This window comes from Piliocolobus tephrosceles, chromosome 4, assembly GCF_002776525.5.
Source record: "Piliocolobus tephrosceles isolate RC106 chromosome 4, ASM277652v3, whole genome shotgun sequence".
NCBI classification, from domain to species: domain Eukaryota; kingdom Metazoa; phylum Chordata; class Mammalia; order Primates; family Cercopithecidae; genus Piliocolobus; species Piliocolobus tephrosceles.
In genome coordinates, this window is record NC_045437.1 from 47,932,784 (window position 1) to 47,960,345 (window position 27,562).

The 27,562-nt window shown below is 38.6% G+C and overlaps 1 protein-coding gene across 5 annotated transcripts in view; it reads right to left on the reverse strand.

Moving 5' to 3' along the window:
- The window catches only part of TNPO1 (transportin 1), a 97,399-nt gene that overhangs the window by 64,440 nt on the left and 5,397 nt on the right, over positions 1 to 27,562 (reverse strand). For 3 of the 5 annotated variants that reach the window (XM_023207960.1, XM_023207957.1, XM_026454553.1), the window contains exon 2: positions 807 to 920. In XM_023207960.1, coding sequence (XP_023063728.1) covers positions 807 to 920 — 114 coding nt within the window. Of the gene's footprint in view, positions 1 to 806; positions 921 to 1,053; positions 1,203 to 27,562 lie in introns of those variants that run through there. The other 2 variants (XM_023207958.1, XM_023207959.1) reach the window with 2 other exon arrangements.

Sequence of the window (27,562 nt, forward strand, 5' to 3'; positions counted from 1 at the left end):
AGGGCACTACAGAAAGCATACGTAGTAGAGTTTTGGTTCTCTTAACCTTTTCTGTCTGTAAAATCGTAGCAACAGGATCACTACACCAGCACACTCGGTAAAGACCTAGATAATTGTGCAGTCAGCCTCGAGCCAAAGCTTTAAAAAGAAAATCTCATTTGGGTGACAAGGAGCTCGCAACAGGTGTTAACACCAGTAACCCCAGGGTGAGGCACAGAGACCCTTTTCCCCCACCTGTAGGTCCCCGGCCTCTTTAGGGCAAGGACGTGGAAAAAAAACGCCAGGACCCACACAGCTGCAGTTCAAACCCCGCGCCAGCTCCACCCATTTCTGGCCAGTCAGGCGGCGAGCTCCGCCGCGCACAGAGCGCCCTCCACCCGGCCTCCCGCTCGGCCCGCAGCCCCCACCCGCGGGGCGCATTGTGTGGGCCCGGGCCGCTCCCGCTCGCCCGCTCCCTACCCCCGCGGCAGGTCAGCGGCGGGCGGGGACGTGGCGGTCCGGCCCGCGCACATGTCGCGATCCCGGGCGGAGGCTGGGGGCCCCTGCCTCCTGCGGGCCGGAAGCCGGGGGCCTCCGCAGCGTGAGCCCCACGCGGCGGCGCCCCCGGCCCAGGCACCACGGCCGCGTGCGCTAGTCGCCCGGCTCGGTAGCGACGGCTTCCCCCGCGCGCGGACCCAGGGAAAAGGCCGGGCTCGGAGGGCGGGGGAGGGGCAGAGGCGGGGGCGACTGGAGCCCCCGGCCGCCGGGAGCTGGGCCGCAGCGCGGGGCGAGCTGCCCAGGTGGCGGCCAGGCCTCGGAAAGGATACTTGTTGCACGGTTCTCTGGATGGTGGTGTCTGGGGACTGGGACTCCTTCAACAGCTGCAAGATTTGCTGAAGCCCTTGCTCGTCAGGTTTCCACTCATACTCCATCTTGGTTTGCTGCAAATAAAGCCAGACACAGGAAGAGACGGAGCAAATGTTACTCCCGGTGCACAGGCCCGGAGGCTTCCCGCGCGCAGCGGACCCGTTCTCCCAGCCACCACAACCCCAGCGCTCCCCAGACGCCGCGGACCTGCCTGGGGTGCCCCGAAGGAACTCTCGGACAGTGAAACCCGGCGGAACTGCTCCTGGCAGCCCGGCCGCCAACGTCTGCTGCTGCTGCCGCCGCGGCCGCCGAGCGCAAGCAGCCGACCAGACTGAGTCACCGCGAATTTGCAATCTGGCCCCAAGATCCGCTCACGGGAGCCCCCTGGGTCCTAGTGCCACGCAGTTTTCTCCAACCCAACCCATGTCTTAATTCCGTCCAGAAGATTACTACTGACTTAAGGGCTAATAAAAAGTCAAGTCCTTATCAAAACCCCTGCGAAACACCTGAAGAGATCTGTTTTTGGTATATTATTTTACATACACATGGCGAATTAACGCAAAATGATTGAAATAGGGTAAAAAGGTTGTTAATTTCCCTGACAGTTCAGCAATAATTAGAAGCAATAAAAATGTTTACAATTCAATTTGATATATAAAGCACTAAACATAGTCTAAAATATTGATGCAATCACAACCCACATCTCAAAAACCATTAAATGCAACATCTGCAGAACCTGACTAAAAAAAAATTGTATTCCTGCATAAACTTCAACTTTTGAACTCCTATTAAGTGAAATAAATTCCATTATGAACTAACTACATTCCATAAGTAAGGACTTTGGGTCGAAGGAAATACAAGAAAAATAATGTGATTTTACAACTGGGTAGTGTTTAATTCCATTAAAGTATTTTCACATACTACAGTTTCTCATTTGATTCTCATTACAACCTAGTGAGATATTATTTGCCTCGATGTGGCAACTAAGGCGAAAAAAGATCTGAGCAAACAGCCACACTTAATCAGTGAAGACTGAGACACGAATATAGGTTTTTAAAGCTACTATGAGTTGCATCTGCTACAGTCAACTGACGCTATTAATGACATTTTTCACTAAAACTAAATGCTTAAACAAAAACAACAAAATGTAAGTATCAAGCATGACTTATTTCTAAAAATCAAACAGTTTGATAAAGGAGAGGATTTTTAACATGAAAAGTCCCTTGCTAGTAGGGTTTAGACAAACTACTACCTTTTCACCTCTCTAGTTAGCTTTTTCTTTCTTTTTTAAAATGCCTTTTCCTCTCTTTCACTCTTATTTTTCTGCTTAATATCCTGTAATCTGACTTTGCTCACCAAGTTCTAATGACTTCATAAATGGCCCAATCTAATAAACTGTTCTTAAAAAAAACCCAAAACAAAACCACCACCATCCAGACATACAATGTATTAATGCTGTAGTGTTTTTATTCTAGTCTTCATTCTATTTTTTATGTACATTATATTTTATAATAATGGGACTGTCCTGTTTCTTGCCTGACTTCATATATCATTAAATATTTATTGAAAATATTTCAATAAAATTAATAGTATTCCATTGTACCACTATGTCATCATTTATTTTCATATACTTTTATTTGATACAATATAGACACAAAATTGTACAAATGATAAGCATATAATCCATAGATGGATTTTTACAAAGTGAACCCATCTGTGTAACCAACACCCAGTTCAAGATAGAGATCGCTGAGTACGAAGAGGTTTCTTTTGTGTCCAATCCCAGCCATCAACCCTTCCCAAAGTAATCCCCAGTATAATTTCTATCACTATAGATTTCTCTCCTTCCCTCTCTTAACTTTAGAAACTTAAAAAACTACAAATATTATCATAAATCAAACAACATGGTTGTATAAGACAAGTTAATTCAATCCTATCTCCAGGCTCCCTAGAGAATCCGTTTTATCAGTTTTATGTGAATCTTTCTACAGTCTAATCTCATATATATGTTTTCCTCTTTTTTTAAGATCATCCTCCATACTACACTAATATTAACTCTACAATGTTTTTTACACATAATATGACATGGCCATAATTCCAGGCCAATACACACAAATTTAACTCACCTTTTAATAGATGCACATTGGTCTTGAGAATGGATAGAGCATAATTTGTTCAACCATCTCCTGATTGGCTTCCAGATTGCTTCTACTTTTTTGCCACTACCAACAACACAGTAAAAAAAATTCTTGTACCAATGTCCCTACATAATAGTGGCAACCTGACAGGGTTATTAGGCCAAAAAGTATGTGAATTTAAAAATTTTAAACAGTTACTACCAAATTATTTTCCAAAAAGTTATACAATTCACACACACCAACAATATGAATGTTTCCTTTATCTCCACCAGCACATTCTTCGAATTTTCATGAAGCTAACCAATGACAATTTGATTTCCCCTGATACTAGTGGGGGTGGGGAACTTAAAGTCTGAGCCTTAGTAATATTAGAGTTGGAGCTGCTACCAGGCATACCCTATGTGCTGAGGTGACATTCAGATAGCCCATTTAACCCCCTAGCTGCCCTTTTAAATAAGAAACTAAAACAAGGGACCAATAGCAGTCAAGTCTGAAAGGCATCTTCATTATCATATCCATCCTGAGGATGGCTGCACCATAATATCAGGCCAATAGCATGCTTCCTTCTTTGTTTCTCTCGTCAAATAGGGTTTTCTTTTCAAACAGCTTAGTATTAAGAACATTTAATTTGATCAGCCTATGATGCCAGAATAGGTGTTTCCCCACACTTTACTCAAATTATCTGTAACAAAAGGCTCTTAAGAATATTTGATTCAGATAACTGCTTGGTAAGAGATCTTAGGCCACTTTGAACTTTTCTATCACATCTTTTTAAAAATTGTGATAAAGGTCGGGCGCGGTGGCTCAAGCCTGTAATCCCAGCACTTTGGGAGGCCGAGACGGGCGGGTCACGAGGTCAGGAGATCAAGACCATCCTGACTAACCCGGTGAAACCCTGTCTCTACTAAAAAATACAAAAAACCAGCCGGGCGAGGTGGCGGGCGCTTGTAGTCTCAGCTACTTGGGAGGCTGAGGCAGGAGAATGGCATAAACCCCGGAGGCGGAGCTTGCAGTGAGCTGAGATCGGACCACTGCATTCCAGCCTGGGCGACAGAGCAAGACTCCGTCTCAAAAAAATAAATAAATAAAAATAAAAATTGTGATAAAATCTACACACATAACATATACCATTTTAAGTATACAGTTCAGTGGCATCCATCTCCAAAACTTACCATATTTTAAAAGCCATTAAAATAAGGAAGAATCTTATACCCTGGGCTAGCCAGACATTACAGGGTTAATTAGATAATATCTGAAGTACTTCAAGCTAACCAAGCACATCAGGATTATTATATGAAGTAGAAATCATTTATTTAAATAGCAAACTACATTTATATTAATTAAATAGAATATCAAGATCAATATTGGATTTTCTTATAAAATTTAAATATTACCTGGAGTATTCTTTTTGCATGTTGAAGGCTCAGCTTTCTAAATGTCTCAAAAAAAGGAAGTAGTACTTCAAATTTTGCTCCTTTAGATGATACTCCATACTACACTAATATTAATTTTACAACCTAATTTTACAACTTATGCCTGATTGGCCCATGACATTCAATGGTGACCAAAAAAAAAAAAAAGGCATTTAAACAAGCCAAAATACAGTTATTTGAAAAGCAAGATAGAAGACAGTCCCAGAATAAAAAGTAGCCTGCAAGTGGTGAGTTACTGCGATACCATTTTGGACTTTCAGAAGACTAGAGCTTACTTATAAGTAAGTTTTTAACTTAAATTTACATAAACATTTTGAATTTGTTACAGCTGAGAATCATGTGAGGTAAAGAAGCCAGACTGGCTGAAAAGAAAGTAAAAATATATAGCGTCTTCCTTGCTGGATAGTCTGTAAAATATAGTTTAAAAAGCAGACTGGAGATGTGGACTCAACTGACCTATGTTTGAAGTCTAGTTCTTCCACTTGGTAGCAGTGAAAACCTGGGCAAGTTAATTCATCTGAGTCTTAGTTTCCCAACCGTAACATGGGAATACACTACCTCTGTATGCAGATCATAGGTATCTGGCACACAATATATGTAATTTGAAAAATAGTAGTTTTAATAGTTAAATGAATGGCTTTCTAGCAATTGCAAGATAAAATATAACTTCTTTTCATGGAAGAAGTCTCTTCATGATCTGGTTCATTACCTTCAGGGACATTTTTATCTATGACTCAACCTCCAACTTTATGCGCCATCATCTTCCTGCACCTCTCCTACCTCTGAGCCTTTGCATAGGGATTTCCTGCTGGGAACGCCCTCTTTAAACCTGACCAATTGGCAAACTCCTTCTCACTCTTTAGAGCTACCCTCATTCACTGATTTTCCAAATATTTATTGAGAGTCTTTCTTGGCACTATGATTGATACTGGATACTATTTCTCTTCTGTGTCATTATTCCAAGATCTCCCCACAAGACTTAAGATTATTTTTCATTACAGATCTATGGTTTATAGCTATTTCCATTCTAGAAACTGTCATATTGTATTATAATTATTTCTAGGTCTGTCCTGGCAATAGATCACAAGTTCCTTGAGAGCAGGGACAGTGTCTTTTCACTCTGCCTAGCAGAGTCTGATTCAACAAATACTTGTTGAATAAACGCTACTGTTGTTGCTATTAATTCAACTGAGTAAATATTAAGTTGAACAACTACCATGTGCTCAGTGAATTTTGGAGATTCAAAGATAAGTAAAATATAGTTTTTATCCCCACTAAGTTCTCATTTGGTGAAAGAGGCAGATGAGCTGTCAATGAAAGAAGTATATGATATAGTACAATAGGAAAAGAGAAAAAAAGCAAATACATTCCACCAAGAGAGATGCATTTTCCCCCCATCTGGTTCAATTAAAATTTTTTCTGTCTAATTTCAACTAAATTCAAAGTTAGATGTTTCCATCTATATGCTGAATCACTATGAATGTGAGAAATGTTGCTATTAGTGACGTCATTTCCCAAAATGGTAAACAACTCTTGGTAAGGATCCAAACAAAACAAGGTACAATTGTCCTTCAATAACACAGTAGTTTTGTTTTTTTGTTTTTGTTTTTGTTTTGAGACAGAATCTTGCTGTGTCACCCAGGCTGGAGTGCAGTGGTGCGATCTCGGTGCACTGCAACCTCTGCCTCCCAGGTTCAAACAATTCTCTTGCCTAAGCCGCCCAAGTAGCTGGGATTACAGGTGTGTGCTACCATGCTCGGTTAATTTTTGAATTTTTAGCAGAGACAGGGTTTCACGATGTTGTCCAAGCCGGTCTGGAACTCCTGACCTCAAGTGATCTGCCTGCCTCAGCCTCCTAAAGTGCTGGGATTATAGGTGTGAGCTACCCTGCCCGGCCATAGTAGTTTTTATTCCTAGAAAATCCAACATATATTAAAACTCTGCAAAAAGTTCCATGTGTATATGTAAAATTGAGTTAGGCTCTTGGCTCTGATATCTATAAACAGATTTTTTACACCTTTGTGATTATCTAATGAGACATTTACAAGTCATACAAAACTAGGACAATTCTTCATGGTGAACATCTAGCACCTCTCAGCCCTGCCCAGTAAATGACAAGAGCACCTCCCAGTCACTAGGACACCTCCAGAGAGCAGCACTGCCTCAGTGGAGAATGACTATGGCAGGGAAAGTACAAAGGGCTGTGAAGACATTATGCTAACCCAATTAAGAGGTCAGGAAAGGACTTCCTTGAGGAAATGACTCTTTATCAGAAACCTAACAGGAATTACCAAAAAGCAAAAGTGAGGCTGGGAGGATCTCATAGATGATAGCTTGGACTATCTTAAGGATAATACAAAGTTTGTGAAAGAGGTTTTAAACTGATAAAAAAAAAAAAACATGATCAAATACAAGTCTGGAAAAGAATTAATCCTCCTAGAAAGCAAAAATGGTGAAGGAGAGGTTCATCTTTTGCTCTATAGCTTCAATATTATGTTAATTTTTAGAATGTTTCATATTTCAATAAAAATGATTTTTAAAACCCATCAGTTTGCAATGAGGGCAGGAGGAGCCATAGAAGACCTAACTGTCCAATCTGCACATAAAATGAAATTACAGTTTGTTAGGGGAAGGGCAGTCATGTTTCAGAGAATCAAGATGCTACCAAAAACTCTGGTAGTTAAATATTGAAGACTTAAACACGTGCACTATTTTGTTAGTAATAGTGATAGCTAATATTTTTGAGTACCAAGCAATGTTCTAAGCACTTCACAACTCTATGATGCTGCTTTATTAATTATATTTTACAAATAAGTACATTGAGGCACAGAGAAGTTACCTACCTAAGGTTGTTCAGCTAGTAATTGCCAAAGCCATGATTCAAACCCAACTAAGCTGGCTCCAGTGTCCAGTCTGGAAGCCCCTGATATACTGCCTTTCCAAAAGAAACATCAATTTCTATAAACTGGCAAACTACTCACAGATACAACCATTTGCATACTAAAGAACATATATTTTGATACCTTTGTGGTGAGGTAAAAGAGAAAAGTAAAATCACACTTCACCATCATAAAAGTCATAATAGATCTAAAAAACCAGTAGTATGTATATAGTATGACAATATAATAAAAATGAGATATTTCCATAGCATTGAGTAAATGAGTTAAAAACATTATAAATAAAATCTTCACAACACCCCTCTGTTGTAAGTAGGTAGCAAGTATTATTTTTATTTGACAAGCAGATAAAACAACTTAAGAAATTTGCTGAATGTGAATCAGATATGCAGACTTCCACAGAAAATGTCTCTCTTACATGTTTTTTGTTTTTACAGAAAAATGCTATGATGAGCAAGGACAGAAAAAAAATCAGAGCTATCCAATGATCTAAAAAAAGCATGCTATTTAAAGAGTATAAGTATTTAATAAAACTTTTATGAGAAATTGAACCAAAGTTCAGGTATGAAGGGAAAGAAAGAAAAGTTTACAGGCACCTAATGATGCATCAAAATGTTGACAAACTTGTTAAATTATAGCTATCAGTGGAACTAGAAAGTCCTTTAAGAAAGTCTACAGGCTGGGCATGGTGGCTCATGCCTGTAATCCCAGCACTTTGGAAGGCTGAGGCAGGTGGATCGCCTGAGGTCAGGAGTTCGAGACCAGCCTGACAAACCTGGTGAAACGCCGTCTCTACTAAAAACCACAAAAATTAGCCAGGCATGGTGGCATGCCCCTGTAATCTCAGCTACTCAGGAGGCTGAGGCAGGAGAATCGCTGGAACCCGGGAGGTAGGGAAAAAAAAGTCTATAATGAGCCAGGCACGGTGGCTCATGCCTATAATCCCAGCACTTTGGGAGGCTGAGGCAGGTGGATCGTCTGAGGTCAGGAGTTCGAGACCAGCCTGGCCAACATGGAGAAATCCCGTCTCTACTAAACATACAAAAAATTAGCTGGGCTTGGTGGCGGGTGCCTGTAATGCCTACTAGGGAGGCTGAGGCAGGAGAATCTCTTGAACCCAGGAGGTGGAGGTTGCAGTGAGCCAAGATTGTGCCATTGCACTCCAGCCTGGGCAACAAGAGGGAAACTCGGTCTCAAAAAAAAAAAAAAAAAAAAAAAGAGAGAGAGTCTAAAATCAGAGGTTATGGATCAAGAAAGAAGAGAAGAAAATGCAAAACGAACTGTTGAGCTCATATTAGTTGCAGAAATGAGCTCAACTAGATTAGAAGGGCAGGGACCATAACTCATGTTACACAGTGCTAGGCACATGGGTTTTAAATCATCCTCGATTGAGATTCATGGGTAAATCATCTAGTTCAACATTTGAAAAAATTAGGCTAAGACATTAAAATTTTAACTTTCTGGCATTACAAAGTTATTGTCATCTAAGAGCTGAGAGATTAACAGAACACAGAAAATGGAAAATAGGACTAAGAAAAGTTTGAATAAATGTATTCTTAGAGTGCCTTTTCTGGAAGAACTTTGAAGATGACTAGACATGCTTACCAAATGCTAAAGTTTAAAAATCAACATTAAAAAAAGAAAAAAGAGTGTGGTATCAAATTTGAGTGATAAGAAGGAAATCTTGGTCTCAAAATTTGACCCAATCTATAACCAGACACTTCCTATACTTTAGCCCATTTAATAGTCACAACAGCACTATGAGGTATATGTTAACTTCATTTTATATTAACCGAGTTTCAGAGAGGTTAAGTAGCTTGCCCAGCTAGTATATGGCAGAGTAGGCATTCAAAACCAAACTTGTGTGATTCCAAAGTCTGAACCATGCCTACTAATAACAGCAACACTGTTATCATTAATGGGTCCTTCCATGTGCCAGTTATTATGTTAAATTCTTTAAATACATGATCTCATTTAATTCCGTGAATATGTACTATGATTATCTCCAATTTACAGAAGAGGAACAGGCTTAAGAGAACTTAAGCTATGTGTCCAAGATCACACAGTAATGAGCAAAGCCAGGATGCACCCAACTCCAGAGCCCATGTAGTGAACTACTCTACCATATTATTCTCGTTCTGCCACCCCACGAACATGTGACTAACCCTTAGAGAACTTAACAGTGGGCAGATTATGAATGGTCTGCGTTATACTACTCTTTCCCTTTCTATTCCATGCATCACCAATAATTCAACAGCTCTCTTGAAGAATGTCTACTTCAGGTCAATTACTTCAGATATGATAACTGCACCTTGCTTTTCAGAGCACAATTTTTTCATTTTTAATGAAAACGGAAGGCTGATAGGAGTAATACTTCCCATACATTTAACTTTTGGTTATCTCATTGTCACCCTCAAAACACCAACTCCCTGTTGAGTTCTAAAACAGATTTAACCTTCGCAGTTGGTCTCACTCTGCATGTACGTTTAAGCAACGTAAATCAGTGGTTCTCAACCCTGACTACACATTATAATTACTGGGAACTTATAGCCAGTTGAGAACCATTATATCAAATCAATATATCTGCCCCTGGCAATTTCCATTATTTCTTACTCTTTAAGCAGTGGTGTTCTAGCTGTACTAGAAATGACAGAAAGCAGAAAGAGAGAACAGAATGCAGGCTGTACCAATTCATATGGGAAACATTACTAATCACTAAAAAAGTATTTGATGAAAACCAAAACATACGAACATACTGTTTGAAGTTACACAATAATTTGTACTTCCTAGTAAGGATAAGTACAATGTTTATTTACTTTGTAATTTAACAGTGACAGAGAATGGGTAAGAAGCTCCACTTAAGTTATAAGACAGAAATGGGAACTTGGGAAAAGTAAGTTTTGGGGGAAGTTTATCTCCAGTAAATAACAACAACACACACTAGAAAATTATGATCCTTAACTGGCAAAATATGATTTAAATTTGTATATCAGATCAACTTATCTTGTGAATAACTAGATCTTTTTTCAAATGGCAATATTAAGTCATTCATAAAACTAAACTCTTTTAATAAGCCTACACATTAAAAACCAATTAATCAAAATAATTAGGTCCCTGATTCTCTTAGTATCATAGGATTTATTAATGTGCTTTACTAGGGATTGTCCCACTGCTACATTCAACTGAAGAGTTAGTTTTTAAGTAGTTCAATGGATTACTGTCACTGCCTATTGTTAACCCTAGTCCAACAGTTTTCATTTCTGTGACACAGACTTAAGAAAAAAAGCTTTTTAAAAGTCTTCTTTAAGTATTATACCATGATTATAAATTTCCTTTCAGAACATTGCCAAGTGGTTTTAAGTAAACACAGTGCTTAAAAAGTTTCAAAGTACTTTCATATTTTACCTCATTTAATTTTCAGAACTACCCCGTGAATTGAGGAAACTGTCTCAGTGATATTAAGTCACTTGCCAAAAATTGCTCAGCTGGTAAATGCTAAGAATTGGGTTGGAATGAATGTCTATTTCTGGTCGAATGTTTCTACTACTCCAAACTATTCCTTTAATTCATAGTTCATTAAATATGCAAGTACCATCCATTAAAAGAGTAGCCTGTCTTCAAGTAACACTGCTCTACACTGATTATACATTTGCTGATTTATATGATGATATGCATAAAAGGTGGAGACAAGCTGTAGTACTCTAGGTAAAATAATGGCACTGAATGACAAAATATGAGCACCAAGCAAGTTACTAATTATAGCTATACTTACTGAATTTAAAGAGCTGGTAAAAAAGGCTATGATGCAAATAGCCAAATACTTTCCTGTGAAACACATCTGAAATTATAAGTCAATAAAAGGTATGATTCAATTATTTTAGAATCCACTTTACATATTAATAAAGTGAGACATCCCTAAACAGTTGATAGGAAGCCAAGTTGATAATTTAAAATAAATTAGCACATTGGGATAACCGTTATAGCTCATTTTGATAACTACAAGTATACTGTTTTATTGCCATTAGCTTGCTCCAGAAGTTCTGAAGTGAGAGGGACCCAGAAATGTCTTATTCATGTCCAAAGCTGTCCTTGATTAAGTATAATGTATGGATTCAGTATTTCACATTTTCAAGTATATGCAGAAAAAGGAACATAGCACTGTATTTATTGGTAAGGGTTGAATGAGAAAAGGATCAGAGCAGTTTAGACAGCAAAATAGGAAGGTTAAAAAAAGTTAAGTGGTTAGTACGCTGATTAACATTAGGTTTTACTTAACCATACATTTCTTCACAGATATCTCACATACAACAGGGGCATATATTAGTCAAATTTCAGTTATGAAAAGATAGACACAACAGAAAAAACTTTTGAAAGGGAATCAATTTTTACAAGTTTAGTTCCTGAACTGAATCTTGTTCCACATTACTTGTTGCTGGTAAGCAACAAGATGGAGTAGAGGAAGCATGGGTTCTAGAGTCATGCATTCATTGGCTCAAATCCCAGTTCTGTTAATTATTGACGCTGTCTTTTTTAGGAAATTGCCCAATCTTTTGAGCCACAGTTTAGTCATCTGTGAAATGGGGTTGATGAGAAGATTAAATGAGAACGTAAAGTGCCACAATAGTCAGTACTTAATGTTCGTTCCCTGCACGCTACACTCCCAACTAAAATTGTCATTAAGACCCAGATTTACTGATGGCAGCTCGTACCATCAGATAAGAATAGGATGAAGATTTCTTAGATTATTTTTGTGCAATCAAAGAATATGCATCAAAATGGGCTGTTTAACTTGTCATTTAAATGAACTGATGCTATGGTTTAATGTTTGTATCCCTCCAAAATTCATGTTGAAACTTAATTCCAAATGCGACAGTATTAAGAGGTGGGGACTTTGGGAGGTGACTGTCATTGTCATGAGGGCTCTGCCCTCGTGAATGGAATTAATGCCCTTATAAAAGGGCTTGAGAGAATCTATTTGGCCCTGCTGCTCCCTTTCAGCCATGTGAGGAAATAGTGTTGTTCCTTCATCCATGTGAGGATGCTGCAAGGTGTCACTTACGAAGCAGAAAGTGAGATTTCATGACACACCTAATTCACTGGTGCCTTGAACTTGAACTTCCCAGCCTCTAGAAGTGTGAGAAATATATTTATATTATTCATAAATTACCCAATCTAAAGTATTTTGTTATAACACAGGATTGGACTAAGACAGAAATTGGAACCAAGAAGTGAGGTGCTACTGTAAGAAATACCTAAAAATGTGGAAGTGGCTTTGCAATTGGGTAATGGGTAGAGGTTGGATGGTAAAGGGCTATTCTGGTAAGGGCTCTGAAAAGGAGAGCTGCATGACACGCCTCAATCCTCTTAGAGATTTCTTAAGTGGTCCTGTCTGTATTGGTAGAAATACAGACAGTAAAGCCTATTCTGATAAGGTCTCTGAGACAGATATGAGGAATATGTTATTGGAAACTGCAGGAAAGGCCATTCTTGTTGCAAAGGGGCAAATAACTTTGCTGAATTGTGTTCCTGTCCTAGTGTTTTGTGGAAGGCAGAACTTAAGAATGATGAAATAGGATATTTGACAGTGTTCAAGGTGTGGCATTGGCTTCTCTTGACTGCTTATAGTAAGATGTAGGAAGAGAGAAACAAATTAAAGATGGAATTTGTAACTAAAAGGAAGGCAGAACTTAAGACAAATTCTCAACCTGAATGTTTGATAAGGAGATTAGTATGGACAGAAAGAAGCTAGGTGCTATTCATCAAGATAATAGACAAATGAACCAAAAGGCATTTCAGAGATGGTTGCGACTATCTTGCCTATTATAAGCCCGGAATACCAGGGCCTTGGGAACAGAATGATTTCAAGGCTCTGCTACCCACATTGTAGTGCAGCACTCCCTGGCTACCCTAGCTGTGGCTCAACCACACCGAGGTTCAGCTCAGATCACCCCTCCAGAGGACACAGGTGGTAAACCTTGGTGGTGTCTACATGGTGCTAGCTCTGCAGTTGCACAGAATGCACAAGCTGTGGGAGCACTGTTACCTCATCTAGGTTTCAAAGAATACCCTGAAAAACCCTGGGGCTCAGGCAGAGCACCATCACAGGGTGGGGTCACTGCAGAGAAGCCCCACTAGGGCACTGCCTAGTGGAGCTATGGTAGCGGGGATACAGCAGAGAGCCTACACAAGGGCAATACCTAATGGAACTGTTGGAGTGGATCTTCTTAGATTGAAAGAGCCACTGGAATGCAATTCTAGCTTGGGAGAACTACAGGCAGTAGACTCTTAACTCATGAGAGCTGCAGTATAGGTTGTGCCCAGCAAAGCCATGGGGGCAGGGTGACCTGGAGCCTTGGGGGCCCAACCCCTACCCAACTGTATCTGGAAGGCAACACAAAGATTATTCTGGAACCTTAAGATTTAATCTTGTTTGCCTTCTTGGATCTTGGGCTTACTTGGTTTTGCAGGCTCATAGCTGGACAGCAATTTGCCTCAAGATGAATCATACTTTGGGCCTCACCCATACCTGATTTAGATGAGATTCTGGGCTTCAGACTTTTGAATTAATGCTGGAATGAGGTAAGACTTCTGGGGCTATTGGGATAGAATGAATGTATTTTGACAGAAGCACATTAATTCTGTGGGGCCGGGGCAAATGCTATGATTTGAATGTTTCCTTCCAAAATTCATCTTGAAACTTCATCCTCAATGCAACAATATTAACAGGTGGAGCCTTTAGGAAGTGATTAGGTCATGAGGGTTCTGCCCTCATTAATGGGATTAATACCCTTACCAAATGGAGCCAGTTTGGCCTTTCTGCTCGCCTTCCACCATGTGAGAACACAGTGTTCATCCCTTCTTCCATGTGAGGATGCAGCAAGAAGGTGCCATTTATGAAGCAGAGGGCAAGCCTTCACTAGACATCAAATTGGCTGGACTTCCCAGCCTGTGTAGTACTATGAGAAATACATTTTTATTATTTTATAAATTACCCAGTCTAAGGTATTTTGCACAGGAACAGACTAAGGCAGGTGATATTCTAAAGTAGAAAAATCAAAACAGAAACATTGGAAGAATAAGAACAAAGAAACAAATGGAAATCAAGTGGTGGACATTAAAGCAGATATGAATTTAATCAGTACAAAAATTGTATAAGGGTAAAAACTAAGTATAGTAACGTGTCAGTTAAGGACAGGGATACAGTCTGAGAAATCCATTGTTAGGCAATTTCCTTGTTGTAGTTAACATCATAGAGTGCGCTTACACAAACCTACATGTTATAGCCTACTACACCCTAGGTTATATGGTATAGCTAGGCCACAAACCTATATAGCATGCTGCTGTACTGAATACTGCAGGCAGTGGTAACACAATGGTAAGTATTTGTGTATCTACACATACGTAAATATACAAAAGGTACAGTAAAAAAAGCATAAAAATAGAAAATAAAGCATAAAAAGCATAAATGATTAAAAAAAAAAGGTTTATCACTATAAGGGACTTACCATGAATGGAGCTTACAGGACTAGAAGTTGCTCTGGGTGAGTCAGAGAGTGAGTGGTGAGTAAATGCAAAGGCCTAGGACGATACTGTACACTACGGTACTTAATAAACATTTTCTTTCTTCAATAATAAATTAACCTTAGCTGTTACTATAACTTTTTACTTTATGAACTTCAGATTTTTAAAAATTTTGACTCTTTTAATACTTAGCTTATAACACACTGTACAGCTATACAAAAATATTTTCTCTTTATATCCTTATTCTATACACTTGTTTATATTAATTTTTGTTTTATTTTTTAAACTTTTTTTGTTAAAAACAAAGACACAAACACACATATTGGCCTAGGCCTGCACAGAGTCAGTGTCATCAATGCCACTGTCTTCCACCTCTGTATCTTGTCCCACTGGAAGGTCTTCAGGGGCAATAACAAGCATGAAGCTGTCATCTCCCATGATAACAATGCCTTCTTCTAGAATCCCTCCTGAAGGACCTGCCTGAGGTGGTGTTACAATTGACTTTTAAAAAAATAAGTAGAAGTACACTCTAAAATAACAATAATACAGTAAATACATGAACCAGTAATAGTTATTTACTATCATTATCAAGTATTATGTATTGTGCATAATCATAAGTGCTATATTTTTATACAACTGGCAGTGCAGGTTTATTTATACCAATGCCACCACAGACATATGAGTAATGCATTGCACTATGACATCAAGAGGCAACAGAAGCTTTTCCACTCTATCATAACCTTATGGGACCACCATTGTATATGTAGTCCATCGTTGACTGAAATGCATGAGTGTAGTTGATGGAGGGTGGACCTCATATTATGCAAAGGCATAGGAAAAGAAAATTCTATAGAGACGATCCAACAGTGGGAAAAAATCAGTGGGAACTAATGTCATATGACAGACTACCATACAACGAAGAGTTTAATATGAAAAACAGCAGCATATATTCTGTGTTACGTTATTTTTCTGTTACTGGGATAAAGAAACATTGAGGCTCAACCAAGATTAATGAGACACATAAAAATTAATGAGTACAAAAAACAGAATGAAATGTGAGATGGGAAGGAAATCTGAAATTACACTAGACACAAAAGATAATGTTAATCTGTACACATTAAGAAAGTGTTCAGTTTATAAGCATAGACCCTTAAAACTGAATCTTAGGTTAAAAAGTTTATTTTAGTCTTACAAATAGAGATACTAAGTTATTGGCCAATTGAATATCATGTCCATTCATTCCCCTCAGCCCACAAAATAAAAATTTGTTAACTTACACTTTAACTGTAATTAGAGAATGGCAATCATAGCATCTAAGCTTCAGAATGTAATGAGTACTAGACAACATCTATCCAATCCTCTTATTTTAAAAATGGGGAAATCAAGACCCAGAAATCAACTTTACAAATTAAGAGGGGCTGTGTGCGGTGGCTCATGCCTGTAATCCCAGCACTTAGGGAGGTAGAAGTGGAGGAACTCCCTAGAATATTCAATTTCTTCCACTTAAAGCAAAAACATCTTGGGACTAGTTTGTCATAATATATATATTATATAATTATGTAATATATACAATCATGTGGTATATATTTGAATTTTTATCTAATATTGCTATCCTGATTAAGCTCTTTTATTTTCAAGAGGGGGAATAACTCAAATTCAGATTGTCTAAGAGAAAAGGGGAGGTTTATTTTAAGTCATTCATGGATTAGAAATAGAAAGCCATCAGGAAGTAAGGCAGTTTTCAGCAGCAGGGAGTTCTCTAGGAACTGCAGGGTTGGTACAATGAAGGCTGATGACTGCCATGGGAATTAATTTCCTTCAATTTGAACACCAATGTAAATCCGAGAGCTGACATGCAGGTCTCTGAAAGGTACAAAGTCTAATGAATATACCCAGATGGGTGGAGAGTAAACTGAGTGGGAAAAGTAGAGAAAACCCAGAATAAAGTCATCTGCCAGTTCAGGTGTACACCTCTTTATGGACAACAGAATTCCTTCACCATCTCCTTCTATCCCTCTCCTCTCCTATCTTCCCCCATCTTTTCCAAATTACACTATTTTGTTTTTGAGCACTGACAATCACTGCTACTGATGCCATCAAGGGAAAAAAACACCTCACAATATTCATTTTACTAACACTTTACACCAGGAGAAGATGTAGGGAAAGTGGCACTATGATGCTAGCTTTCACGTAGTACTTGGTTCTCAAGACTCAGACATTCCATATCTCAAAGGACCTACAACATCTCTTAGGCATTTCCAGGAGGTACCACTGTTGACAAATATGGTAGATGAATATCTGCTTTATTTGAACAAGTATAAAAGAGAGCTCCTAAAATATTCCAACAAGAAAGCAATATATTAGTAACTTCTCTGGGAAGCTAATATAGAACCAATAGTAGCACATGAAAGAAAATTCACAGGAGGAAATACAACATTAAACAAACATGAGAAAATGCTGAAGCTTACTAGCAATCAAATAAATGTAATAATAAAGTAATGGTTTTAGTCCAATTAGCAAAGATAATTTTGAAATGATAATATCCTATGTTGCTGAGGAGATGATGAATCAACTTTAACAAAATACTGATGGTAGTATAAAACTAATGACCTATAAGAAATAACTGAACAATCCATATTGAGCCATATACATTTTTATACACTTTGTCCTCATGATTACACTTCTGAGCCTGTATCCTAAGAATCCTAAATACACAAAAGACAGTATTATACTCAAAGATTTTATCCTAGGGTTATTTCTAATATCAACAATAAATATATGGCAAATAATATAACCTTCAACTGATGCAGCTATTATGCAACAATCAAAATAAGTAGACATACTATGAAGATAATACTGAAAACAAAAACATCTTCATAGTTATAAAAAAAAAGGATTCAACTTTTGCAAAGCTCAAGCATTATACCAAAAAATTGTTTTATAATCTAAGAGACCTAGTTTCAGAGAAAGGCTTTCCTGAATATTAGAGAACAGAAGTTTTACTTAGATAACAGGAGTTATTACATATTCTACACTTGTGATTACTGTTCTGATACCTTGTATATACAAAATCATTTTTAATATATTAATAATATGAAATTCATGTTGACATTTAAATGCTACAAAATACTAAGTAAAAAATATAGAAACAGTAATAGTATGAAATCTAAAAGAACAAATCCTCAAATTTTATTTTATATCAAAAGAAATAATAATACAAGGATCTTTCATCAATTTCCTAATTTTTCAAATGCCGATACAAAATTCTGGCAATGTAAGAAAAAACAATAAATAGCTCAAACAATACACTGCACTAGAAGAACTAAGAAAAAAACCCTACTAAATATGTAAAAGCCAAAAGCAAATGAAAATGAATTTTAGCTTAGAAAAGAGGGCCTATATTCTTCTACAATGGTTCTTGAGACTTCTGTAGAAAATTCTACAGACTGTCTCAATAATCATAACTAAAATATGTTAAGTAAAAAACTAATTCATAATAAAATCTCTACTGTAAAAATAAATAAATCTAAAGTACTTACGTTAGAATCATCAATAGATTCTTCTTAACACATTTTTCTGCCGAAGAAAACTAATGTGGTAAGAAGGGATGGAAAGAACATGAATGCTTACAACTATCTTGACTAACGAGCTAATGGCATAATTCTGTGTGTCTGTTTAGTCTTTAAGGTAGATACCATTCACAACTATACACTTAACAACTGGTAGACATAAGAGTCTAATTAACTATTTCAAAAACACATACTATTTCCATTACAGTAAACTGATTCTTAGAAAAAAAACATAAATTCACTTACTATAAACTTCTCCTAAATCCTGGAGTAGGGTTGAGAGGCACAAAAAGAAAATCTTTGTCTTGAGTCACATGAAATGATACGTCAATTTAAAAAATAATTTCATGTAGTAACTGATCCATATTATTTATAGTTAATAAAATACATAATATTCAGTTAACTTTTGGTCATACATTATTATAAGCATACTGTGCATCTCCTAGAAGGAAGGAATGCCAGCTATTAAATCAAAAGCAAACATTTCTTAAGTGCTTGTAGGTGCAGGATCTCAGCTGGAAATTACCAATATAATAATAAAACATCTGAAATGAGAGGATGAACTCAGAAATTCCTAAGATTTCTTAACTTATTAATTTAAATTGCTATTAAATTAAATAATTCAATATGTGGGTAGGCATTTGATGAACTTGCTCAAAAACATTTGAGATGTTCACGAGTTTGTATTTCCCAGAATCAGAATATAATAATTTTATCTAAAATGACACTTTTGCCCTAGCTGCTGAGCAATTTAAACTCTACGGGAATCACACTCCAGTAAGAGTGTGTATATTCTGTTTTACAAATAAAAATTACCTGCCATGCACCTAACAAAAGTCTCTAGCCCATTAGGATGTAAGGTTAAAACAAAGCTAGAATTTTTATTAGTGCCTTATCCTTCTTATGTCTCATCCTTTTATTTCTCTACTGACTCTTAAGCTTCTCCATCAAATTCCTACATTAAATATTAAACTACCATACCACTCTCTTGATTCAGAGGTTATTATCTATGCTAAAACCAGACTCCAGAAAAATCTCCTACCTTCACACTCCCTTTATGGCTTCATTGTTTCTTATTTGTGCAGGGGGATCAGGCTAAGGGAAGGATGATGCACACTTAAACTCACAGCCACAACCTATCTAGAGCTAACAGCCCAGGGTAACTGTATGGGGCTTTAAGACCAACTGCCTTCCTCTAACGGTGTTTAAGTCTTCAGTGCCAAGAAGAGTCAAAATAACATCAGAAAAAAAGAAGGGGCATCAGGAATCTGGGGATCCAGTCTCAATTCTCTGCATTAAGAGCAGCCAGCTGGGGAATTCTACACCAATCACATACTCTCATTTGGTTTATTTCCCCACCTATAAAGCAACTAAAGACCATGTTCCTTTCAGCTTCTAGAAGTAAAACATTTAGATGACTATAAACAAGGAATCTAGTCATACTTCAAATACAAAAGCTGGCATTACTTCTTATACTTGCTACTGAAATTCTCCGAGCCACTCCTATCCTTGAGGGAAACTTGTATTCAACTCGATTGTTCAAGAGTAGTTCTGGGTCTAAGTTACCTGAGTGAAAGCTACATGTCACTCGATACTTTCAGCTAATACTTGGGCCCCTGTGAAAGCGCACAGTACTGTGCTAGCCTTAGGTGACTTCTTGCAGAAGTCGTATTCAATAGCAGGAACAATCTCTGGTTGAAAATGTCGGAGACAAATTTGCATCATAACTTGTGCTTCAGAAGTCTTTACTCACTACCCCTCAAAACTGTGTAACAGAAAACTGTGTTCATCACTGAACCAAAAACCCAATGGAGCATTCTAATGCCTATTCTGAAGCACTTGTGGTTCCAATGTTTCACTCTTTAATGCTCTTTTCCTAAATTAAGTCTCACAATATTTTCTAATAAAGGTTTGACATGCAGCATTTTATGAGCTGAAACAAACTCTTTTTGAAAACCATGTCCATATACTATTGCCAACTCAACCCTATCACAAAAGAATCCAAGTTGTTTTACCTTTCTAAACAATAAATATCAATAACTCTGAAAACACATTATTTATGCGAAAGTCTGATAAATGTACATATAAAGTATCCTCACTTTCCTTGCTCTTCTTTGTGTCCTAATGCTTATCAAGATGACATATTAAACTGATCTACCATTATGAAGTTATAAATACACATCTAGATAATTTTAAATTATCTTTCTGATATAACGATCATTGCAAATACCTCTCTGTCTAAACAGACATGACAACGAAATATAGCATAAAATCCTAGACCAGATCAGGTACTGGTAGAAAAAAAAATGCTACAAAAGATGTTACTGGGACAACTGGCAAAATTGTAATGTGGACTGTAAAAAACTAAATATCCTGAATTTGCTCACTGTATGCAGTTTTGTAAGAAAATATCCTGGCTCTCAGGATATGCACATTAAAGTATTAAGGGCTAAAGAGGCACAGATGTATGCAGCCTACTCTCAAATGACCCCCTAAAAAAGAGAGCAAACAAATGTAGCAAAATGTTAAAAATTGGTGAATCCAGGTAAAGTAAATATGGGAGTTTTCTGAATTATTCGTACTACTTTCTGTAGTTCAAAAGTAATTTAAAATAATATTTTTAAAAACCTGCTTAGACTGTTCATCCCCTACAACTAAATTTCTCCACTCCCCACCATTCACAGAAACATCCTGAAAGTTGTGAATAGTCACTGTCTCCTGTTGTACTCCACTCCACTGAGAGATTTCCACAGTGCCAAACCCAACAACTTCTTCTTGGCCTCATCTTAATTTCTTCACAGTGCTGAATGCAGGTGACCACTCTTTCACCTCTTATGGTGCCACATCTCGCTGGTTCTCCTTGTATCTCACTGGCTGCTCTTTGTCTCCTTTGCTGGCTCCCCTCAATATCCTAGACCCCCTTCTATTCTCTATCTAAATAATCTCATCAGTTTACAACATTAAAAGCACCCTGAATTCCAGACTCAAGTATCCAACATCTGACAAGACATATCTGCTTGTTTGTCAAATGGGCACCTCAAACTTTGCTGGTTGAAACAAAAGTCTTTTTTTTCTTTTTTTTTTGGCAGGGTCTCCCTCTGTTGCCCAGTCTGGAGTACAGTGGCATGACCACAGATCGCTGCAACCTTGACCTCCCAGGCTCAAGTGATCCTCTCGCCTCAGCATCCTGAGTGGCTGGGACTATAGGTGCATGCCACCATGCCCAGCTAATTAAAAAACAATTTTTTTTTTTTTTTTTTGTGGAGACAGGGTCTCCTTATGTTGCTCAGGCTTGAAACAAAACTCTTGATTCCCTTCTCTAACCCATTCCAATCTGCTCCTCCTTCAGTTGCCTAATACCACTAAATACCACTAGTTTTCACCCAGTTGTTCAGGAATTGACCATTTCTCACCCCCTCTGCTGTCCACCCTAGTCCATGGTCTAGGCAGATTTGCCTGCCTCCCCTTTTGTTCCATCATAACCCATTCTCTGAGACAAAGCAGCAAAAATGAGCTTATCAAATCTGTAATTAAATCATGTCTTCCCCCCATCAAAATCTTCCAATGGTTTCCCATCACACAGAAGACCTTATATCCTCATCACAACCTGCAAAGCTGTACCTAACATGGGTGCCTGCCCATCTCTCTGAACTTATCTCCTAGCAGTCTCTGTCCCCTTTTTCACTATGTTCATCACACTGGTTTTCTTACAGTCTCGAGATCATGTTAAGTTTGTTCCCACCTAAGGGCCTTTACTTTTGCATGCTCTTTCCCCCATATTCACATTGCTCACTCCTTCCCCTCTTTCAGATCGACTGCTGGCCAAATAAGACATTTAAGAAAGGCAATGTCCTCTTCCTTTTCCTCTCTCTGTTTTACTTTTCTTAATATGTATTTGTTTTTTCTTGTCTCTTCATTAAAAAATAACTTAATGAAAAACATTAACATGTGACAGTTTCTCATTGCTAAAAAAAAGAAAAGCAAACAATATATATGAAATTCAAGCTCCATTCAACTATCTCCCTTAATCTTGGTTCCCTCCCCAGAAGTACTTTAGTATTCATTTGGTTGCGTATCCTTATAGAGTTCTTCTCTATGGAATTAAATACACAGGTATCTGTAGAAACAAAAAGTGTTTTATGCCTGTTCTATAGCAAACTTCAAAATACGCCTTAACTTTCCTAGTCATTATACAGAGATTTATTTTGTTACTCATTGGAATATACAGGTCTATCGGTGAACACTTAACGTAATTACCATTTTGCACCATTACGAACAATTCATTTAACAAATATTTACTGAGTGTCTACTACATTCTAGGCTCTGTATCTGTATCTTGCTGCAGATACAGCAAAAAATAAAACAAAGATCTTGCCCTCTTGCAGCTTGTATTCTTGCAGGAGGAGGAGGACAATAAACAGAATAAAATATACAGTGTAAACTTTTTTTGAAAAGGGCCAGAGAGTAAAATATTTTTGGCTTTGCAGGCCACATATATATGTCACGTATTTTTTGCTTTGTTTTACAATCTTTTAAAAATGTAAAAACTATTCTTAGCTTATAGAATGTACAAAAACAGGGCAGAAGCTCGTGGAGCTGTGGCTTGCTGACCCCTAATAGAGTACGTTAGAAGGTGGTATGTACTATGCAAAAAATAAAAAAGAGTCCAGGAAAAGAGTGGGTGGGGAAGTGCAGGATATAATATAGTATTAAATAGGATTTCACAGATGGTAAGATCTGAGCAAAGACTGGGAGGTAAGTCAATTGAGCCAAGCAGATATGTGGAAGAAGTACATTTCAGAGAGTGGAGCCAGCAAGAGTCCTAAAGTACGAACAGGACAGATATAGCAAGGAGGCCAGTGAGCAAGAGGAGGACAGTGGTAATAGTTAATGAGGTCAGGAAGGTAAGGAGAAAGTGGAGTGGATTGGGCAGATCATGTAGAGCCTCACAGGACCAGCTATTCTCTGACTGAATGAAAGGGAATGTCTTAGTCCATTCAGGTTGCTATCATAAAACACCATAAATGAGATAGCTCATAAGCAACAGAAATTGATTTCTTACCATTCTGTAGGATGGGAAGTCCAAGATCAAGACATATTCAGTATCTGGTGAGGGCTGCTTTCTAGCTCACAGACTTCTTGCTGTGTCCTCAAGAGACAAAGGGCAAGGGATCTCTCTAGGGTTTTTGTTTGTTTGTTTGCTTTGAGAGAGTCTCACCATGTCACTCAGGCTGGAGTGCAGTGGCGCAATCTCGGCTCACTGCAACTTCAGCCTCCTGGGTTCAAGCGATTCTCCTGCCTCAGCCTCCCGAGTAGCTGGGACTACAGGCACGTGCCACCACGCCCGGCGAATTTTTTGTATTTTTAGTAGAGATGGGGTTTCACCGTGTTAGCCAAGATGGTCTCGATCTCCTGACCTCGTGATCCGCCCACCTCAGCCTCCCAAAGTGCTGGAATTACAGACATAAGCCACTGCACCTGGCCTCTAGGGCTTTTTAAGGGCACCAATCCTGTTCATGAGGACTCCACTCCCACGACCTAATGGCCTCCTAAAGGCCCCATTTCCTAATACTATCAACTTGGGAGTTAGGATTTCAAGTTTGGGAGGACACATACATTCAGACCATAACAGAAGCCATTGCAGGAGAAGTGACAGGGACTGTCTTAATTTGCGAAAGGTTTATTCTGGCTACTGTATTGAGAAAATACTGTTGGGAGGGGCTCAGGCAGAAAGGGCAGACCACATAGTAACCTATTTCAGTAATCCAACAAGATGTGATGGTAGTGGCTTGGACAAGGGTGGTGGCAGTGCGGGAGGTGGTGAGGCATGATAGGATTTTGGATGTATTTTGATGATACAGAAAACAGATTGTCCTGAAAGAACAGATCTGAAGAGCAAAAGAAAAAGTGAAGTAAAAAAATAAGGTCAGGATTTTGGTCTGAGCTGCAGGATGGAGTTGCCATTGACAGAAATGGGGGAGTCTGTGGGTAAGGTAGGCACTGGGGAGAAAGTTGAGGAGTTTAGCTTTTGGGTATGCTGACTTGATGTCTATTATTAAACATTTAGGGAAGATGCTAAATAGGCCATTGCACGTATAAGACTGGAATTGGGGAGAGGGGCTAAAGATCTAAATTTGGGTATTGTTGATATTTACATGGTATTTAAAGCCATGAGACTAAATGAGATTACCAATAAAATGAGCATAGATAGAAACAAATAAACGAACAAACAATAAAATTGGGGCTCTCCAACATTAAGAGGTCAGTGAAAATAAAGAAAAAGGAGAATTACAAGGACCAGCACTGAGACAGCAGATAACCAGGAATGTGTGACGTCCTAGAAGGCAAAGAAGAAATGGTTTCAAGGCTAAGGGAAGCAAACAGCTGTGTCAAATGCTGCTGACAGGTCACATAGGATGAGAATCAGTAACATAAGGCATTTAACAATATGGGGGCTACTGAAGAACCAGAGGAGCTGTTTCTGTGGGAGTGGTGCAGATAAAGGCCTGACTAGAGTGGGTTTAACAGAGTACTAGAGGAGAGAACTTGACAATAGCAAGTACAGACAACTATTTCGAGAAATACTGCTCCCAAAGGAAACAAAAAATTGGAGTAATGTGGTGAAATCGGACAATTTTTTTCCTAAGAGGGGAGAAATGATAGCATATTTGTTTGCTGATAGAAATGATTCAATAAAGAGAACAAAATTGATGATGTGGAAGGAGAGAACGTGAAGCCAAGTCCTTGAGCAGATGAGAGAGAATGGGGCCTAGTACAAAGGTAGACAAGAATATGAACAGTTAATCTAAGGTAATGGGCAGGAAGACAGTCATGTACTGAGCAGATGCTGCATAGACCATTTCATAAATAGAGTGCCAGAGGTACGTGGAGTGGTTGCAGTCTATGGAAGTTCTGATTACTTCAATTTTCTTATAAAAATGGGAAGCAAGGTCATGAGCTGAAGGTGAGGATGGGAAAAGAGATATGGAAGGTTTGGGGAAAATAAGATATGAAATAGTCATTTAGAAGAGTGGGAGAGTAAGCAGACTAGGAAATACAGTACAACCATCGGGCAGCATTACGGACCCACTTGAGGTTTGTGGTCATATGTGGTTGTGTAGTTTTTTTCTGGCCATGCCCAACTACATAGGGGCAAGTGCAAAAAAAAAAAAAAAAAAAACCCAGAGAGTTTGTTTTAACTAAGGCTCTGGTTTTGCCAAATAAGCAAAGAGCAAGGAAGGAGATCCAAAGAAGTAATTAAACTGATTAACCATGAAATTTAGATGAGTAAATTCCATGTAAAAGGGAGTAAAAACATCAAGAGGGTAAGGGGTGGGGGAATAGTAATAGGATCAATGGATTGGAGATTCCCCTGGGGTCAGAAGATGGTTAGGGCTGAGGCACTAGGAGTGAGCTGCAAAAATAGGAAGAAGGGGTAACAGAGCAGAACACATGAAATGGCAACTATGGAAGGATTGCAGTTATTGACAATATAGGAGGGTATCACTGTGGAATGAGTGGCTGACATAGTGTAGATGGGAAGAACACTGGAAGAGGGGTCTAGGAAATGACAGGCCAGAGTTTGGGCGGATCAATTATGTATACTCTTATCAATTTCAATATAAAGACTGGAGAGTGGGACAGCGAGCCTTTATGACATAATTCAAAACTGAAGATTGTAGGGAGAAAGGAGGAAGCATAGACTGAAAGAAGCAAGGAGACTCGTGACAGATATCTTCCCCACCTCTAGAAACAGTGGTAAGGAAAGTTATGGAGCAAACAAACAAAAACAGCCACAACTGCACAGTGGAAGAGAGTCCGGTTTCCATTAGAGCAAGAAAGTGAAAACAACATCTAAGAATAGGTTCAGACTGGATTTTGCAGATGATAGACAGTTAATTTCACAAGGCACAGTAGAAGGGTATGAAGAGTTGAGAAGGGGTTTAAGAAAAAGTGTAGACCCCACTCCAGCCTGGGCAAGAGAGCTAGACTCTGTCTCCAAAAAAAACAAAAAAAACAAAAAAAAAAAAACAAAAAACGTGTAGACCCAGTCTGAGCGCGGTGGCTCACACCTGTAATCCCAGCACTTTGGGAGGTCGAGGTGGGTGGACTGCCTGAAGTCAGGAGTTGGAGACCTGCCTGGCCAACACAGTGAAACCTCGTCTCTACTAAAATACAAAAAATCAGCTGGGCATGGCAGTGTGCGCCTGTAGTCCCAGTTATTAGGCAGGTGGAGGCAGAAGAATTGCTTGAACACAGGAGGCAGAGGTTGCAGTGAGCCGAAATCATGCCAGTGCATTCCAGCCTGGGCGACAGAGCGAGACTCCATCTCCAAAAAAAGTGTAGACCTTTTTATGAATGGAGTGCCAGAGATAAAATGTGAACAGGAAGTCTGGAGGTTCTGTGGTTACTGACAAAGACTAATCCTAGCACACATGACTCCTGATACACCCATGTGTTTCACTAAGAAATGGAAACTGCTGGGTCAAAGATGTTTTTACTTTAAAAACAGCTGTACTGATATATTCAGTGTTATCCCTTTAACCTTCTCAATACATACTAACAAAACTTTTTTCTCTTTTGCCAGTATAATGAGCAGAAAAAAAAAAGTCACTGCTTTACTTTGCATTTGTCTACTAGTGAGGTAAATCATCATTCCATGTTTACCCACCAGCCGTATTTCCTCTTCTGTGGAACCTGCCCACTTAAAAAACTGAGTTGTTTTCCCTTTTAAACTGATGTAGAGTGCTTTAAAAATCTATTTTATTCTCTTCTTAATGATTCACACAAATCAATCTTCTAGATTCGTTTCATACCTTTCAACGGCTCATAATAGGGTGATATAAGGCTCAGTAGGTGCTCTGTCTTCCAAATCCCTCTGTACTATATATTAGAGTTTGTCTAACTAAGGCCTTAGTCAAATCTGGCCATACCACTGGTTTCGTAACTGTTTTTGCACTACGGTGGTAGAGATGGTATGGCCCACAAAGCAGAAATTATTTGCTATCTGGCCCTTTACAGAAAGCTTGTGGGCCCCTGCTATATACCTTTCAGGGTCCCTGAACTGCTTAAGATTTCCAAGAACCCAGTGGATCCTTATCTTTACTGACACACTCACTGAAATGCTGTTCCTAGTTCCCAAAATGCTCCAGACATTC